Source organism: Solenopsis invicta, chromosome 13 (genome assembly GCF_016802725.1).
Source record: "Solenopsis invicta isolate M01_SB chromosome 13, UNIL_Sinv_3.0, whole genome shotgun sequence".
NCBI classification, from domain to species: Eukaryota; Metazoa; Arthropoda; class Insecta; order Hymenoptera; family Formicidae; genus Solenopsis; species Solenopsis invicta.
In genome coordinates this window covers 7935794-7954071 of record NC_052676.1, presented here as the reverse complement: position 1 = coordinate 7954071, position 18278 = coordinate 7935794, and the positions used below count along the sequence as shown (strand labels likewise).

General features: G+C 35.4%; 1 protein-coding gene across 1 annotated transcript in view; it reads right to left on the bottom strand.

The window, feature by feature from the left end:
- LOC105203254 overlaps nucleotides 1–18278 on the bottom strand; it is a 59555-nt gene that overhangs the window by 4333 nt on the left and 36944 nt on the right. The window contains exon 2 of the mRNA XM_011172030.3: nucleotides 7708–7880. Within this exon, the coding sequence (XP_011170332.1) occupies nucleotides 7708–7880 (173 nt within the window). The remainder of the gene's footprint in view (nucleotides 1–7707; nucleotides 7881–18278) is intronic.

Here is an 18278-nt window from a genome sequence, read left to right as displayed (position 1 = left end):
TTGAACATTGCTAAGTGATATAAAGTTTTTAATTTGATTTTTTAGAGCTCAGTGCTATTAGTAACAAACCGGGACAAAACGTTTATAAACTACAGAATGTCTCAAACCATTTGTGCACCTTTTTAAAAAAAAGAAAGAGATTTTTGTAAAAAAATCCCAAAAATTGAGACAAGTAAATCAGGTATGCTCTATCGAAGAGTGATATTTTCAACTTCTGGTTTTAGAAATGGGCTAGCCAGGTCGGAATTGTTGATTTTTTTAAATGTAACTTATATTTTTTATCGCAGGTTCAGATTACACGTAAGGAGAATAAAAAAATTGTGATCATAAATAATTTGTTTGGAAATATCAACATCTTAAAGGAATCTTAAAAGTAATTGTGATGTAAAAATAAACTTAAATAAAAAGTTAATAAAGGTAATATTAAAAAAAAATGTTTGAAACAAAAGATTTTTACTTTTCTTATTCATAACACAAATTTTTAATAAAAATTATTATGTTCTTTTTAATTTGAAAGAGGTGTACGGCTAATCTGAGACACCCTGTATGTACTATTTTATATAACTAATTATATAACTATGTAATTACTTAACTACTTGCAATAATTGTACATTATAATTATGCAATAAGATAAAAAAAATTTTTATAATAATGCCGAGACTATATAAGTTCATTAATTTCTAAATACTGATTATAAGTCATACATTATATGACACAAATTCCTTCTTCACTTCGGGAGATTATATTACTCCTTTTAAATTTCATATTTAGATTAGATTCAAATTCAACGATCTTAGAACCAAGTTTCACTATAACCAGGTTATTTTTCAAACTTTTTGGTCCTTTATATTGTATCCGCCATTTTGAGCTTCACAATTCTAAAGCCAGAATCGATTTCAGCAGCTCCTAAATTCTATAGAAATCAAGATCCTTCGTAAATTATTTTGTTATGAAACTCCCCAAAGGATAAGAGACACATAAAATTAAAAAAAAAAAAAGAAAAACAGTATTAATAACTGATTGAAGATTCTAAAATCGTGAATGGGAATATTTAGAAATAGCATCCAATCAATTTCTCGCCAGACGGATAAGATCATGCCCGAATTCATCGAGAAATATCGCTACTGAGGCACGTTCGAAGCCTCACGCGCAAACCTCGCGAGGCGTCCTGCCTGCCGTCAGTTCAGAACCGAGCACAGCTGTAACGCATTACATTAATGCGATACGTCGGAAACACGACTCGGGCATTAGCGCGGCTATTCGTCAGGAATTATCGACGACCGATAGCGGTTTAACAAGCTGTTTCTATCCGATGAGAGCTGATCTCGTGTTCTTACGAACTAAATAACACAGTTTTTTCTTCCCCCGCGCGCCGCCGCCGAGGAAGTGGTGACGCTTATATTGTGAGCGTACAACCGGCTTGACATGCATAAAGCGTATCTTTATGGCAGCAAAAACTCGAAGAAACGACGTCGCCGATAACCATAATCGCCATACGGAGTCCGTCGGGAAAGATAATGCATTCTAATGTAATTACATTTCCGTCAATTAATAAACGATGTTTTCCGCGCCGCGCCGATAAGAGCGCTTTCGCTTGACCAATTAAATTGTTTCATACCGTAATTAACCCTTCGCCTTACGGTCTTCCTGTTTTTATCGTAATAGGAAGCGCTTAGTCGGCCGATGCATTACACAGGGTGCGTTAGAAAAATGTGGAAAATAAATGCTGAGCGGAAAAAGGTCGAATAATCGCATTGTTGTGTTAAGTACTCCTTATATTCAAAGTATTATTCAATTGCCTTTACGAGCCTAACGCTGATTATTCAAGCGATCGGTAATAAATACAAACAGTGTTCCTCGATACATGGTACAATTGATACGGGAACAATTGGTGCCGATTTATATATTACAGTAATTAATACACTGAAAAAAAAATTACTAAATTTTAATAAATATTTGTTTGTATATTTGCAAGAAAATATTTATTTGCAGTACGTAATTATTTAGTCAATTAAAAAAAACTGATAATTAAATTTAATTAGTCGTCCTTTTACTAAATAAATATATATTTTTATTTAGTAAATATTTTCTTGCAAATATACAAATAAATACTTATTAAAATTTAGTAATTTTTTTTTTTTCAGTGTATCAATATTAAATGTCAATTGCAGTCGCAAATTAAGGACAAGGAAAGTACTGAATGTGATTGCCGACGATCTCTCATCCTCGATAATCACAGTCAACAATAGTCCAATTGGTAGAGGAGAAGGTGAGTATTACGGGCACACATTTATATTTGGTTTAATAACTTTGTTAGTACGTATAATCAATATATTATATAGAAACTTAACGATTATATTCATCAAAATGTTTAATAGATTCTAGACACAAAGCTATGAGATATCTATTACTTAAGACGTGAATTAAAAAGAGAAACAGGGATGGAAATATAAGTCATTACAAAAATAGATTTAAAAATTGGTTACGTTTATAAAAAATACAATATTTTGTCACAAAATTACACGTATATTTTCAATTGTCCATGATTTAGAATTTTCCTGCGTTCAGAAACACTAGAGATATCATTTTAATCTTGTTTAACATTAAACAAGAAGAGTAAACTATCTCTAGTGTTTACGAAAGCAGCCCTTGAGAATGACGATCGGTTTATCGAAGAATTATTTTGATATGAAAATCTCAATAGTGCCGACATATATCTTCTACGCCCACATTAACGAAAGACTGTGCTATTGAATAACTCTGCATAACTTGAGAAAACTGAAATAGAAAGTTAAATAACAAAAAAGCACTCATACATTCACGTGATAACACACTCAAGTTTAGAAGCAGCGAGGAAAAGTGTATGTAATCAATAATAAAATGTGCCTTGGAAATGTTTCGAAATGTTGAAAAGTAAAGAAAGCCTGTTAACAGTTGTCGCTTATTGCATGTTGGCATATTGTCGCTACTGCCTAACACAGGCTGCTAAAGAAATAATCCCATAAGTAATTACTACACTGCAAAACATACCCGCTCTAAATATGACGGAAAAAAGTGACTTTTTTCAACTTTGTAAGTGTAAAATTTAATCGCAATGATCGACGATCCACGATCTACGAGTCGAGTCGCTATATTGCGATGATATGATCATTTGTTTAAAGCGGACAACCTAATTTAATCATAGCAACTCGCAATATGGCGACTCGACTCGATCGTCGATAATTTCGCTTTAATTTCACACTTACTTAAAGTAGAAAAAAGTCACTCTTTTCCGTCATATTTAGAGCGGATATGTTTTGCAGTGTAGCGGTTCGTCACCTAATAATACGTAGATAATACGAGTGTTCATAATATCTACACTGTCCATAATACCCATCTTCCCTTCTACGGAGATTTAAACGTTGAGGTCAGAGATTCAAAGTCCAATTAAATTCTTGAAAAATCGAAAGAGGAGAATAATAACGAATTATTACTGAAGATAAATTAATAATAAATTAAAGATAAATTCCCCGTTCAATTGCATTGTCTTTCTCTCAACTCGAAAAAAAGAAAAAAAAAACGACGTGGACTCTGCGGATGGAGCTTCGCCGCAAGTCAAGTGCAAACAATGGATCGTAATAAAATCGTAGAATAATAATCGCGTCACGGTTAGTGGACGCGACTGCGTACGACGTTTTTACAAGCTCACCGTTTCACCGGCGCAGATCGGTCGCGACGCGCCGCGACGGTCTCACGGATTTGTCGTCGGATGCAAATAGCGCCTCGATGATAGCGGACGTCGCGCTCGCGAACTCTTTCGCGATAAATCAAAACGCGCGGCTTCCGATGTTATTTACGAGCGGTCACGACTCACGCGCCGCGTAATAAACGCGAAATCGGGACCGCGACGCGATAACGCGAGATCGTCCGCAATACCTGTGCGTCGGGAAATATTGATCCCGCGCGGAGTACTCTCGAAACGCTCGGATCTCCTCTCTCGGAGAGAGAGACGCGCTCTGCTCCTTCGATCGTGCGCGAGGGATCGGATTTTGCCGGAGCGGAGAGATGGCGGAGACGATAACCCGGCCGTGCGGTGACACAATGTGACACGATGTCACACAGCCGGTGCGCGTCCTTTCGATGGGACTTCCCCACGACAGGGAATAGCTCTCAGATTAGATAACATCGATCACCACGTACGATAACCCCCGTATGTCCTGCTGCGGGCACATCTCCTCCGGAATATCGCAACAACCAGATAAACGCGGACCGACGCGGATCGATCAACGTTATCGAGCCGCACTTGAGTCTAAGGATTCTGCCCTAGCAAATATCATCGAGAAAGAGCTCCGTCCCCGCTTTCCAATCCTGTGAATATTGTTTCTGCCGCTTCTCTCTGCGTTCAACGAACGCTGGGGCATTAATCTCAACCCTTGAACCGCGCGCCTCGAATTTGCCCCGAGTCCACGACATATTCACGCGAATTTATTCAGTCTACGGCGGTTATCAGAGATCGACAAGGCGATAGATACGAATTTAAAGTGACTTCGAGATCGAATTTTCGAGGGTCGACTGACAAAAGGGGTCGATTCCGGCCTCGGACCTTTGCCTCCCTGGCTCCGTCTCGAGGGGGTAGTTAGTCCATCTGGTCCGTTACCTTCAGAGATCCACTCGAGGGTGCAAAATCGACGCAGATTTATCCCCCCCCCCGGTCATCCATTTAAATAACACCGGCGCTGATAGGACCCCACTGTTTCTCAACAATGTTTTCGCATGAATAATGTCGTCAAATCTCTATCTTTTGTTTATTCATTTAGTCAATATTTAAGATTTCTTCAAATTCCTGCTACTTTAACTCAGGATATGTATCAAAATTTTGACTTGAATTTTACGACTTGAATTTTACGACTCTCAAAATCATACAAGAGACAATATGAACTTTGAAGAATTTAGTAAAATAATTTTTAAAAATATAGTAAAATTTACTAAAATTTTAGTAAAATTGTAATAAATTTTATATTATGAAAAAACCATTTCTTATTATATCTATGTTATAATTTTATTTTATATTTAACCAAACTATATCATATTATATTAAAAAATAATTTGATTAAATTTCATTAAATTAAATATAATAAAATTTATGTTTCCCCACGATTACTATAATTTTAGAATAAAAAGAAAATTCTCTCTCTATATATTGACTATAATTTTATAAACTATGTAAAACACAAAAAATCAGAATATGTAAATATAAAATTATAAATAAGATACTACTCTGAAATCTGATGCGAATTATAAATCGTCTAAAATAGCCTTTTTTCATGATGTTTAACACAAGGGAACTTATTTTAACCATAAACTTGCAAACGTAGCAAATTAATAAAATCTACACATCCAACAATTAATCCTCGATTAATTTTGTACCGAAACAAAATCTTGGCACAACGAACGTGGAAGTGAGATTTCCTTAAATAGCCCGTCTTAAAGATCCTTCGTAAGGGTTTATCCGCCGCTGACACGGAGTGGGCGCGTGTCATTAAGCCTCCGCGGAACTGATATTAAATCCGTTCGACGTGGCTGGCCTTCTTCCGGTGTTCGGACAGCTCACGCCCGCGTTCGTCGAATGCAGTCCAGCCGAATCCTTCGACAGGATCGCGAAGGGTGAGCTCTCAATTTCACGGCCGGTCGGACACACAGTTACCCTTAGGTCTTTCAAGCGGATATTTATATTTATCCGCTTAGACACGCGTGTTAGACCACGCAAATAGCGCATACATCCGCCTCCCCTCTCCCGCATCGATGCACCTTCTCATTTTACATATCTCGTCAATCTCCACTAGTCTTATCTTCTCTTCGCATCACACTCGCGTTACACGCCACAAACGATTCGCACATCATTTTACTTCTATATTCATTATTTCATTTCTTTTCTATTTTATTACTCTACAATTCTATTTCTCGTCTGTTTCGTCTGTTACGCATGTGAAACAAGAATCACGCGATGTGTTCATATAGAGTGCAATTATGTATCACATGTTTCTTTTACGCTACAGATTCTTCAGTAAAATTAAAGCTCTGTTTATTGCAAAGTGGCTAGAGAATACCGAAACGTTACATTATAGATTTCAGTATTAAACACTTTTGTGACTAAAGTGCAAATCTCGTTAAAGCTTAATTCATCTTTGCCATACAGCGCAGGAAGACTGCAAAAACGTTGCATAAATATTTCATTGCAAGAGTGCAAGAACGTTATAGCTGCAATATTGCTGTAAGCAATGGTCAATAAATGTCAGCCTCTGGAAATATTCCAATGCAATATTAAAATAGTATTAAATTATAATACGATTGAAAAAGTTATTGTTTAAGTAACTCGTTACCGTTACTCGTTAACGATTCAAAAACATAACTAGTCATTATTATTATAGAGTTATTAATTTTAAATAGTAACGATTCAATTATTTTCTCAATATTTTTTCTTAATGCTGAACAAGATGAATAAAATAAAAAATGCACCTTCCTAAGGTTTTTTGTTAAAATATTAATCAAAACAATATTATTTTGTATCTTAAATTCGCCAGAGACCAGAAAAGTTTAAACAGAAAAATGTAAAAATGCATAAAATTCAAATATTTTTAGGTTTTATTAAATTGTAAATTTAAAAATTCTTGCATCTTCAATTTTGCGTATCAAAATTTTAAAATAATAATTTCAAATTAAAATATATGCGATAACGTAATAGGTTTATAACATCTTAAAACTAAAAATAATCTTTAATATAACAGACTATGAATATCAATTAAAAATTGAAGAATTTATACACATACACAATAAAAATTGTCACAATTAAGTTTAAAATGTAAAAAACAATAAATGCGTTCCGTTATTTATTTAGATATATGTACGTAAACTATAAATTTTCAGTACTCGAAATTAATTTCGAAACGTAGCCTACGATAAAAGTTACTAATTCGTTATTTAAAAAATAATTGTAACGGTAACGGTAATGCAAATAACACGTTACTTCTCAACCCCATAATATATTTTGATGTTTTTATAATATATCAGATGTAAGCCATTATATTAACACATTTTGGCACATGTAACTCCCAAGAAAATTATGTATCTCTGAATTAATTTTTACAAGAAAAAATATCAAATTTTACACTCCGAACATATCTTGATTTCTTTTGTCTTTGGACACAATTTTGGAGGCTCGTCTCTTCAAGGAATCATTTCATTAAAACGCAAGTAAAAATTTCTTAACGCTTTATTTTGTGTGTATCTTACGAGAAACCGCATCGATCATTTGTGCGTATGTACTTTTTGCGGGTAAAACACAAGACTATTTTTCACAACGTTATTTTTTACGATATTTTAAAAATGTTATTACAACATTGCTGAAGGAATATTACAAAATAAATCTTTGCAATGTCGCAACGAGAGATATCTTTACAAGCTTCTATGCTGTATGGATTATTACGTTCACATTTCATTTCAGAGAAAATCATTTAATTGAATAAAATTTATTACGTTGCCTTTTAGAATATGGAAACGTAATAAAAAAATGTCTAAGGATTCTTCTACAACGTCCCACATTTTTATTCGTTTATAAATCAAATGTCATTCTTCTTATCTCGATTCCTATTATACACGATTCGAAGAATGTAATGTCGGCAATGCTCTATGTGTGTAACAAAACAAGTAAGGCTGGAGGAAGAAACTTACTGCCACGCGGCTCTCTTTTAGTTCGAGTCTCACAGCCAGTGCTTCCCGCATAAAGACGTCGGGATAATGACTCGACAGGAAGGCCCGTTCCAATTCCTCCAACTGCCAACTGTTGAAGTTAGTCCTGCTTCTTCGCCTCTTGTTGCCGCCCTCATCCGATTCCCCGTCGCAACCTGTAAAGAGGAACATATATTCAGAAAGAAGATAAACCGGCTCGAGAGAAAAGTGAAGTTACTACATAAATATAAATGTCTAAAATCCCGCGGCTCGAATTGAAGTCTACGTTGAGACTCCAGAGATAGAAGACAAAGAGATCTAACAAGCTCCTCGATAATTTTTAATATCAAAGACAACGGTGCTCCGAGGCAAAATTCAGCATTTAACCCCAGCTCCCCAAACTGGGTCTGACGGACCCTATGCGAGTACTCATTTCTTGCAATTTTGTGTTTGCAAACACAATTTTTATTTTTTTAAATTGGGTCTTGTTTATCATCTTTATTAGACTGTCAGGTATCGATTTCTTATCTCATGAGCTAAAAAATATTCTTTCTGTTCAAAGATACAACATGTCGAAGTTATCAGATTCTATAAACCTACAGGTGAGGACGAAGGTAATCAAAAATAAGTGTGGGAAGTTAGGATTAAAAATCTGCTCACGAAAATTTAAAAGATATGGACGTTAAACATTCGGGAGTTTCCAGCTTCATAAATGAGCATCGAAATTTTCGGACGTTGAGCATTAAAATCGTTCTTCGAGGCTTCGAGGGCTCGAAAAAGGCTTGATGCTTCGCGAACCTTCGCGAAAAGCGAAAACGTAATGAGCCGAGGAAGAGCTCGAAGGAGCGGAGGTCTCCGGGATTCGACGTGCCTCGGAGATCGGGGGTGATCCGAAGATCCCGACGTGCGCGCTTAGAAACAGAAGAGCCGAGAGTAAACGATAACGGCGACATACGGCCGAACACCCGCAATTACTTAATCGGCGCGAGCTATTGTTGGTGCGCGCGGCGGGATCGCGTAAGTGCATGTCTCGCAGCGAAAACAAATGCAGTAGTTACGCTAACCGCCGAGCAATAATGCGGCCCCGTAGTTGTAACGGCCGACGCGCGCGTTCCGATAATGAAGTTAACCATGTAGTAAAGTGTGCACTCCTCTTCAATCTTCTCCTCCGATCGGAGCAGCTGCACCGGCGCGCTCGCTTTCGTGCTTGCCACTTTGCCGATGTAAATCGATGAATTCGCGCGCACGCACACTTCGCAGGGCTTCGTACGGTCCTTTTGTTCGTGTGGCGGTGTCAAGCCGAGCGTGACGCGAGTAACGGAGAGAGATTATAGCGGCAATCATCATTGTTAGACATAATCTAACAACGTAATAATTCTTAACGCGAGTTCGTACCTACGTAATTCCAGAGTCGCGCTCTCGGAGAGGGCACATATCGCCGGGGTAGATTTTGCAGATAAAAAGAAGAAACTTTTTGAGGGGGTCGCCTTTGCCGATTCATACTCGGCTCTAAAATCTAATCTCTCAATCGCGTCAATTTGCTAAAAGTCTCCAGGTCTCACTCAATACTCACGATACCCTTAAGAGGAGATATGAGGTTTGTACGGTTAAATTGAGGGTAAAATTTGCGTATTTAATTCCGGGAAAGGAATAAATGGACGCTGAGCTTTCTTCATTTAGGTATTGCGTACTGTGTTCCAGTAGGAAGTTGCTGAAATTAATAACGTACCTGTAGCACAGCGTTGTAAAATATTGCGACAATGTTTCAGCAATATTGCAGCGATAAAATGTCCGTTTCGGAAATATTGATACGGTAATGTTGCAGCTACGTTAATACAATATTACATATATTGCTGCAATGTTAATGCAACGTAACGCAACAATATTGTTTAAGCAAACATTTTGCCGATGCTGCAATGCTGCTGAAACATTGCAGCAATATTTGGCAATGTTTTCGCAATGTTAAGCTGTACGAGAACTCTTATTCAATAACGTGTAAATCGGAAAAAATATAATTGCGTTTAATAGAAAACATTTGACGCTTTTATTTTAGTACTGTATATTATTCTACACAACAAAGAATTTTTACTTATTTTCACACTTTATGACAACAATCGGAGACTTTAATGATATACATTTTCAAAGTTTACTATTTGAACAAAAATCAAATCTTTTATTAAAAGCCTGTATTTCTCTGAACAATTATTTGTTCTGCCATTAAACACTTTTTAAATCAGGCTCCAATCAGTTTTTCCTTTGTTTTTTGATTCTCCAATAATAGTTGTCTTTAATATATTTGCATAAAAAAATGTGCTTCAGCAAAGAAATAATTTGGTTTTCGTTAATTTCTTTGGTTTCAAACAATTAATTATGTATCATTGTCTTGCAAAATTCTACGTGTTGCTCCTAATTCGTTTTGTTAACGACCGATGTTGTTTTATAGGGATGCAGTATCAAAAAGTTTTGTAGAATCCCGTGCGGTGAAGATTTAGAGATTCCAAAGACTTGAACTGTTTTTCTAATAAAGAAATTCAGATTTTTAAAAAAATAATTCTCCACATCGTTTATTGTTTTCTCCATCAGTACGAAGGTCTTAATAAATCGTGCCTGCAGTTCTGAATATTACCGTACTGCATAAAATTGTCTATTACTTGGCGAAGAATACACGTAAAATTATTTTAATTGGTTAAAAATAAATCGAAATTGTATTAGAAAAATGGAGCACTGTACGTGAAGATCATCAAATAAATTTTACTTTTTCAAAGCGTTTTTATTAAATAACTTTAAGAGGATGCTATACTGACGGAAATTACCGACCATTACAGTGTTCATTAATTTTTGAATTGGCTTTACAGATTACAAAATCCTTTTGCAAAATAAAAGTACGCACCAAAACAAAGTCTGCTCTGGTAAATTTTATGAGAAAATCGATCAAAAAGTTAAAAATTCATTTATTTTCGATTCGTGGATCTGTCAACCAAGATTAATTTTTGTTATTTACTGACGTTCTGTAGCTCGTATGTATAAAATGAGACCAGGGCGGACTTCAGAAAACTCTAACAAACAACACTGACTGTGTATCGTTTCAGTCAATAACCTAACAAAAAAGTTTAATAGGTGAACAGCTGTACGTGTCCAAATTTCGCTTAGCGCACGTAAACGATGGCAAAAAGAGCAGTGGCTGTAGTTGATAGGTCTTTTCGCAGATGGCGAAATAATCGAAAAACAAAGACAGATCTATGCGTTGGACAAAGAGCGATAGCCTGGTCTCCCTCGAAAAATAATCTGCAATGCCGACGTCAAGGAAGTTCTTCGGTCACTATAGCATCCTCTTAAGCGTTTCGTATTTGGCATTAAATGCTCTATACGCGTTAGTGTATACACTTTTTCTCTATAAAAGAAGTCCTTAATTAGAAAAATCTTTTTCCATCCTGAGATCACTTTGTAACGCACGTTTTGTTTCAAAAATGAATATAATACTGAAAATACTAAAGCTCCAGATACGAGACTAAGGACGGATAATAAAGAACATTTACCTAAGTCGTAGAGAAAGATGACATGTGTTCAGTTTCAGCAACTTTTCATAGCATATACCTTTTACCATATTTAAAATGTGAAACATTAATTTGTATTGAAAAGTTTAGAAATATGAGTTCTTTTATCATCGACGTGTCCGAGAATTTTTTGATTTTTCCATAGAAACAATTTGTTCTATTTTTTTTCTAATTTTCTTCAAAATACTTTGCTATATAGACCGCTATAAATATTGTTAAAAATGTTATTATGAAATAATATTAATTTTTATGCAAGAATGAGAGTTTTACTTTTATATCATAACCATTTTCTAATAAAATTTTTCTAATAAACCGTTTTATATGGAAAAAATTTTTTTAGAATACCATGAAACGTCATAAAACGTAGTAGTCGCGGGACAACACAGATTTCGAAAAATTTTATTATATCAATAAAAAGTATATCAGGGGAAATTAAACCAGAAAGTAACAGATTATTTTTTTAATCGCTGTGGAATCGCGAGATATTCAACATTTTCAAATCTGTCTTAACAAAGAACTCCTATATTAATTTTTTATAAAGTTTTGTATCACAAATTAATTTTCTACATCAAAGTAATAAGTAGATACAGTAGCAAATACAATTAAACAGGGAAAACTCGCTTACTTCGTTTCTTGGAACAAACTTGCAAATTTTGCCTTCAATTTAACAACATAAATCTTCGTCAACATTCCACATTGCTGACTCAAAATTCTTAAACTCGGTTTATCCAACGTTCATTCCCTGCATACTTCTCGTGGAAACAAAAAAAGCTTTGTTATCGCTTGTTATTGTTAATTATTGTTAAGAAAGTTGTGATCATGCGAGTAATAATTTATCTCTTTTTTTCAAAGGATTGGAGCTCGGCGAGCGATCGGCGGATCGTTGCATCCGGGCAGCGGAACGTTATAATTTGCGGCAGCCTATCTCGCGCGTGATCGATATCGATATCGAATTAAGTACTGTATACTTTCGACGGGAATTATTATGTTCGTGCGACACGAGAATGGTGGACGACGGTCGATGGCGGACGATCGCGAATTTATCTTAATTTCGCGCCATTTGTAACCGCGGCGTAAGGTAAACATCTCGCCGGGCGTCGAGTGAATCGAGTCCTTACAAAGTGGCCTTAAACACGTAATATAATACGTAAAGAAAAAAAAGAAGAAGCAAATTACGCGGACATAAAGATATGCGCGAAATTGAAACGAGCAATCAGTGTCGAGTATTAAAGATGCAAAATGTAAATGTATACAGAAACAAGAATAGTAAACAAAATGTATGAAAGAGAATGGCGTGTAACGTGTACACGCGGCGTAATGAAATGTCGGTGTTAAAAATGGACTGCAGTTTTTAATCTGTCATCCAACCGGGAGAAGAAGAACGAATCGACGATGCCACGGATATTGCGCAAAATCCCCTCGGTATTGATTAAAATGGCGCCGGTTCCGGGCCGAGAGCGACGTCCGAGGAGCAATAACCGCGCGTGATTCGCGGCGGAGGAGGCCCGTACCGAAAATCGTTTTCCCATCTTCCTTATCCGGGCACGCGCGAGATAAGGCGCACGCCGCGGCATCCCGGCGCGTCCCGGAGCGTATTGAATAAACATGGAATTCCAGTGATTTTACGAGGACAATCCGCCGCTCCCCTCCGCCCCGACGGGCGGTATCTCCGACGAAGATCGGCGATTCCGTGCCGCGTGTATGCATGCTAATGGCCGGAATTGAATAAAAGATCGGGAATTATGATTGACTGAGCGATGCTGGAACCCTGCACCCCCGTGCGGGGTTATCTCGATCTGGCGCGGAATAAAACGAAGATGGAAATAAACGCTCGATCGCGGTCCCGGAGATCTCGCTTCGGGAGAATCCTCGATTCCGTGATTGCAGGATTTTGATATTGGCTACGATGTTCGCGCAGGCGATATATACTGTAAAAGAAACGTTGTGTTTGTACGATTTTACCTCGCGTATCTAAGCATCGCGTGTGGTCCAAAGGCAGACGTAGGGTAAACCGACGCGGATCAATTTCTCTTTGTAAGTAAAAAAATAGTAACTAATTTTGTTATTAAGTTTTCCTATAAGTGCTTAATCTTTGCATCTTCAGCTTGAGTTGCACATATTAAATTAATTACATAAACGTGGCATTTCTTATTGCACAACGAAAAAATTGAGAAAAGGAAATTGGTCCGATTAGTCCTAACATCGAGGACGAAGCAAACCACCAGTTTAAAGGAAATAAAATTTTGAAGAAATAAAAATGAATAAATGAATTTTGGAAAGAGACTACAGAACCTTTTCGTTGCACACTCACAAAATTAGGATCGTGATTTTATGTGATGAAGGACAAAATTTCTTAGCGCACTCACGATCTTTGCACTTGTATAGCATTGCTTTCGCTACAGAGAAAAAAAAACGTGAAAATAATTAACGCAATAAAACAAATCGTATAAAATAAAAAAAATTGATGACAACTGTCTCAAAATTATAATGATCCGCCTCAGTCAAACCTAATGCATATACAGAAGCTTGCAACAGCATTGCAGTATTGCATATTGCAGTGCAATGTTTCAGAAACATTATAAAGATTTTTTCACACATAACTTCAGCGATGTATCGCTGTTTCAGTAACGTTTCAAAAATATTGTCTTATGCTTCATTCGCGAGAAGTATCCCAGATAACAAAATGATGTTATTTGTGATCATTTTATCGTCGAAATATCGTCAAAAATGTTATTTTGATGTTAAAGTGATGACAAACAACGTGTTTTTGAAGCACACGAGATGTGTTTAGATGTGAAATAAAATCGTACAAGCGCAAAGTTTTTTTATATTATATCGCTTGTTATCTGGGACGCATTACCGCCACCAAATGGGCGTGAGTTTTACTGCTCGTAATTAAAAAAAACTATACAAAATAAAATAAAAGATTACAAGAAGGCATCATTAGATTTTTTAATGGCATTTACTTCTAATGAAATAATTTCTTAAAGAGGCGAGTCTCCAAAATTGTGTTCAAAGACGAAATCCATATAGCAACATTGTAACATTTCATTGATATTGCAAAGACGTTGAAAATATTACTGCTACATTACTAGAATATTCTGTGCTGTACGGAAAGTAAACGAAATGTATTTTGGCAGTAAAATTTTTTGTTCTTCTGCGTGCAAAAATTAATTCAGGGATATATGATATTCCTGGAAGTCACATCTGCTAAAATGTGTTATAATATAATGACACATTTGGAATATTATCAAAAACACAAAATATATTGTAATATTGTTGCCTTTTTACATTGTAATATTTCTAAAGCAGGACATTTTAATATTGCAATATTACAGTAACATTTCATAATGTTTTGCAATACTGCAATCTTACAATAAAGTATTTCTGCAATATGCTATGGGAAAATTGAAGAAAACATTTACAATTGAATCAATTATCAGAGAAATCGCATAAATAACAAAATTTTATTTTTGGAGAATTAAAAAAAAACTTAACTTTTATATATATGTATAATTAAAATACTAAATATTTTTTAAAACATGTAAAAAATGTCTTATTATCTCATAGATTAAGAAAGTAGAAACTATATTACTTTTAATATTTATTTTTATAAATAAAAAACAATTTAAAAAGTATTAACTTATGTTTGTTTCTCAATGAAATAAGCATTCTCGTATATATGTATAATAAAGTTTTATTAATTAGGAAATTTTGTTAAAATACTGACAAAATTGTTCTAAGATTATAAAATAACGATTATCGAAATATATTTAACTTTATTATTAAACATTACAAAATTTACCAAAAAAATGTAAATTTGTAACATTGAATTTCAATATAGTAAAGTAATTTATTATTAAATGCTTATCTTTACGGAAAACAATATAAAGAAGCACAATTACTGACTTGGTTATTGTTTCTCATGTAAATAACGATTTTATAGACCTGTTATCTAAGAAAAGAATATTTACGTGGTTATTGAAGCAAATTGTGTAACTCTCCTAATTTTGAAACGCCTGATATCTCAATTTTAACAAAAATTATTATGGAGTTTCTCGAATGACCGATTCAATTACAAGCAAAAAATATAGATGATTTTAACACTCCAGCCTTATAATATATTGAAATTAAATTTATAATATATTATGAATTTCAAAATAATGTTTTTGCATGATAAAAAAAAACGCGGATATTGCGAGTAAAAACGATCAACCGGAGGGGCTAAAAGTGTCAACACATAAAATGCAGGATGGAAAGATAAAAGTCATTGACGTCGCGTTTTATTTCGATCAGCGTTCGAAGTGCCGGTGAATTAAGATTTACCGATGGCAGGTAGGCGCCGCGCCGCTTGCGCGAATCGGCTCTCGAGATTGTCGTTGAGGTGGCCGCGGCCAGTGAAAAATCGCGGGGTTGGGCATTAATCAGCGTAATTAGATGCTATTTATTCGCGGCCCATCTCCGTTCGCTCCGCACATCTCGCTCATTATTGATAATCTATAATCCGTAATAAGCGCCCTGGCGCAATGGCAGGTTGAGGGATCGTCTCACGAACGATAATACCTTTATCGTGTCAATGCCGGCCAATCACCGCCGCTCACTTGCGCCAAATTTCATAACAGAATGAAATGGCGGTAATTAATAATCCCGATCAAATGTGGTAAGAGCGATGGCGAACGATTCGAAGTATACACAAAGAAAATGAACATTCTTGTTTTAAAAATATCTTTATTTTTGAAATGTATAAATATTGAGATGAAATTATTTATTATTAAATAAACATAAGTTGCTTACATGAAGGAATTTTGTATATTTTTATCAAGAGAAATATGTTCGCATTAATCAAGAATTGTTAACTTTTTAATAAGTTGATAAAAGATTGAAAAAAAAAATCTTTAAATCAAGAGTTAGAATTTATTATTGTTATTATTATTGTTCTGTATTATCGAAACAATTATATTGTGATATGATTATTATAATATTGAAATAAAAGTACAATACTTCGCTGAAATTGGAGATTATAAAATTCTTTGAAAATTTTATTGTATATGAAATAAACAATATAATAAATCTGCTTACAAATGAAACACAATAATTGTTAAATACAACATATCACTTTTAATTTGATATACTTTTTTCTGCGCGAACTCGACGTTACGAGATGAGAGCAAGTTACATGGAACAGTAAAACGCATATCGATGCGTTTCTTTTTTAGAAGCTTGATTCAATTCCGTTAAACAAAAGCGGGTGATAGCGAATTTTATAATTTCGGACGTTTCTTGCCGCGTCAAGTTAATTATGCAAAAGAGAAAAAGGTGATAATTATAAAAAATCTCTCCCGATCGCGCGGAGAGAAGTTCCATTGCCGAGCCGAAGCGCGTCGCGCTCGTATCACGAAATTAGTCGACTCATTACCATCGTGTCAGGTTCATTATGCGCCGAGTGCGTTTCGCCGTGGGACAAGCGCTTCCCTCGTTAAGGAGGAAATGCACAATTCCGCTGCGAGGCGAACGCAACGAAAATAGATTAAGACGACGCGATCCGCGATCAAACCGGACGTGAAAATTGTTTAACTCGTTCCCTCATAAATTATTTAGCGCGGCCGTCCGCTATCATCTATCAACTTTGATAACCGCGCCCGATAATAACTCCCGTGCCCGACCGGCCGGTCGAGACTACAGACGGCCTCGAGTGCAACCGCGTAAATATGTTTCGACCGAATCCATGCGAACGTCAAGCGCGAAAGAAAAGGTGCGAGTTATCCACGTGATTTCACCGCGAGGTCGATCCGCAACGTGTGTCTTGCGATAAAAAGTCGTGCTACGCAAATTAATTCCGTCGGAGGTTACCGCTCGACTTACGATTACGCTATCTAACATTCCGGTTGACCAGACAGAGTACTCGTGTGTGGTTTCTGAAGATAACCTTAAAAATTGATTATTACCCGGTAAAAAAAAAAACAAGTCGATATATGATAAATATAAATATTTGTAATTACTTTTTGCTTAAAAAGTAACCGGAATTGTTTGCTTAAACGAAACAATCGGCCCGAGATCATAATTTTTTTTTCTTGTTAAGTGGCCATATCTCCTGTACTTGACTTTCGTGCGTAGACTATCAATTTGTTTGTTTACGACAACTGTTTCTCGATGTTTGATACGGCAACTTTTTTTTTACAGCTTCTGTCGATTCGAAACGCTTTCTACAAAATGTTAAAATATAATTTGAGTTTTGAAGGCAAGAAAAAGACACAGGGGGCCAAGGCCGGAGAATACGATGCTTGAGAAATGATATTTGTTGCGTTTTGGCGAGAAAGTTGCATATCAGCGGCAGCATCGTATATATGAGTGGATTCTCAAGGTGCAAAATTTATATGTAAATTGTCTTTCCACAAATTCGGCCATTTTGTTACAAATCGCCTCATAATTTAACGCTCAAGTAGTATTCCTTATCGAATGTTTAATCATTAACTGTTTTCTCGTTTAAATAGATAATTCCGGGTACTTTTCGAGCCAAAAATAAATGTAAAACATGTCCGTTTATGTTCTCTTTCTCTTATCTTTATATATGTATATGTAAAAAAAATAAAAATAACTGAAAAATAATTAGGAAAAACAAATTTTGCACTGTTTTTCTTTTTAAAAGTAGATGTGTCATAAATTATTTTCGTTATTCAAAAAATATTCGATGTATATAATTATATTTATACAATTTTATGTAATATATTATTAAGCCGGTGCAAAAGTTCTTGGTAATACGGATAGATGTCAGTATACAAGCATAAATATTATTTCATAAGCAAAAACATTTATGGTTTTTATAAATTAACATCCCTGCATTAACATTTATGTATGACAAGTCATAATTGTTAACATAATTATTACATTTAATACGATTGAAAATGGAGCCAGTTAAAAAGTATATTCGCTACTGTATTTTGCTTCGTTTTCACCAAAATAAGTGCCACTGATGCACACGGAATTATTTGCGGAACGTATGGTAAAAATATCACAGTCATC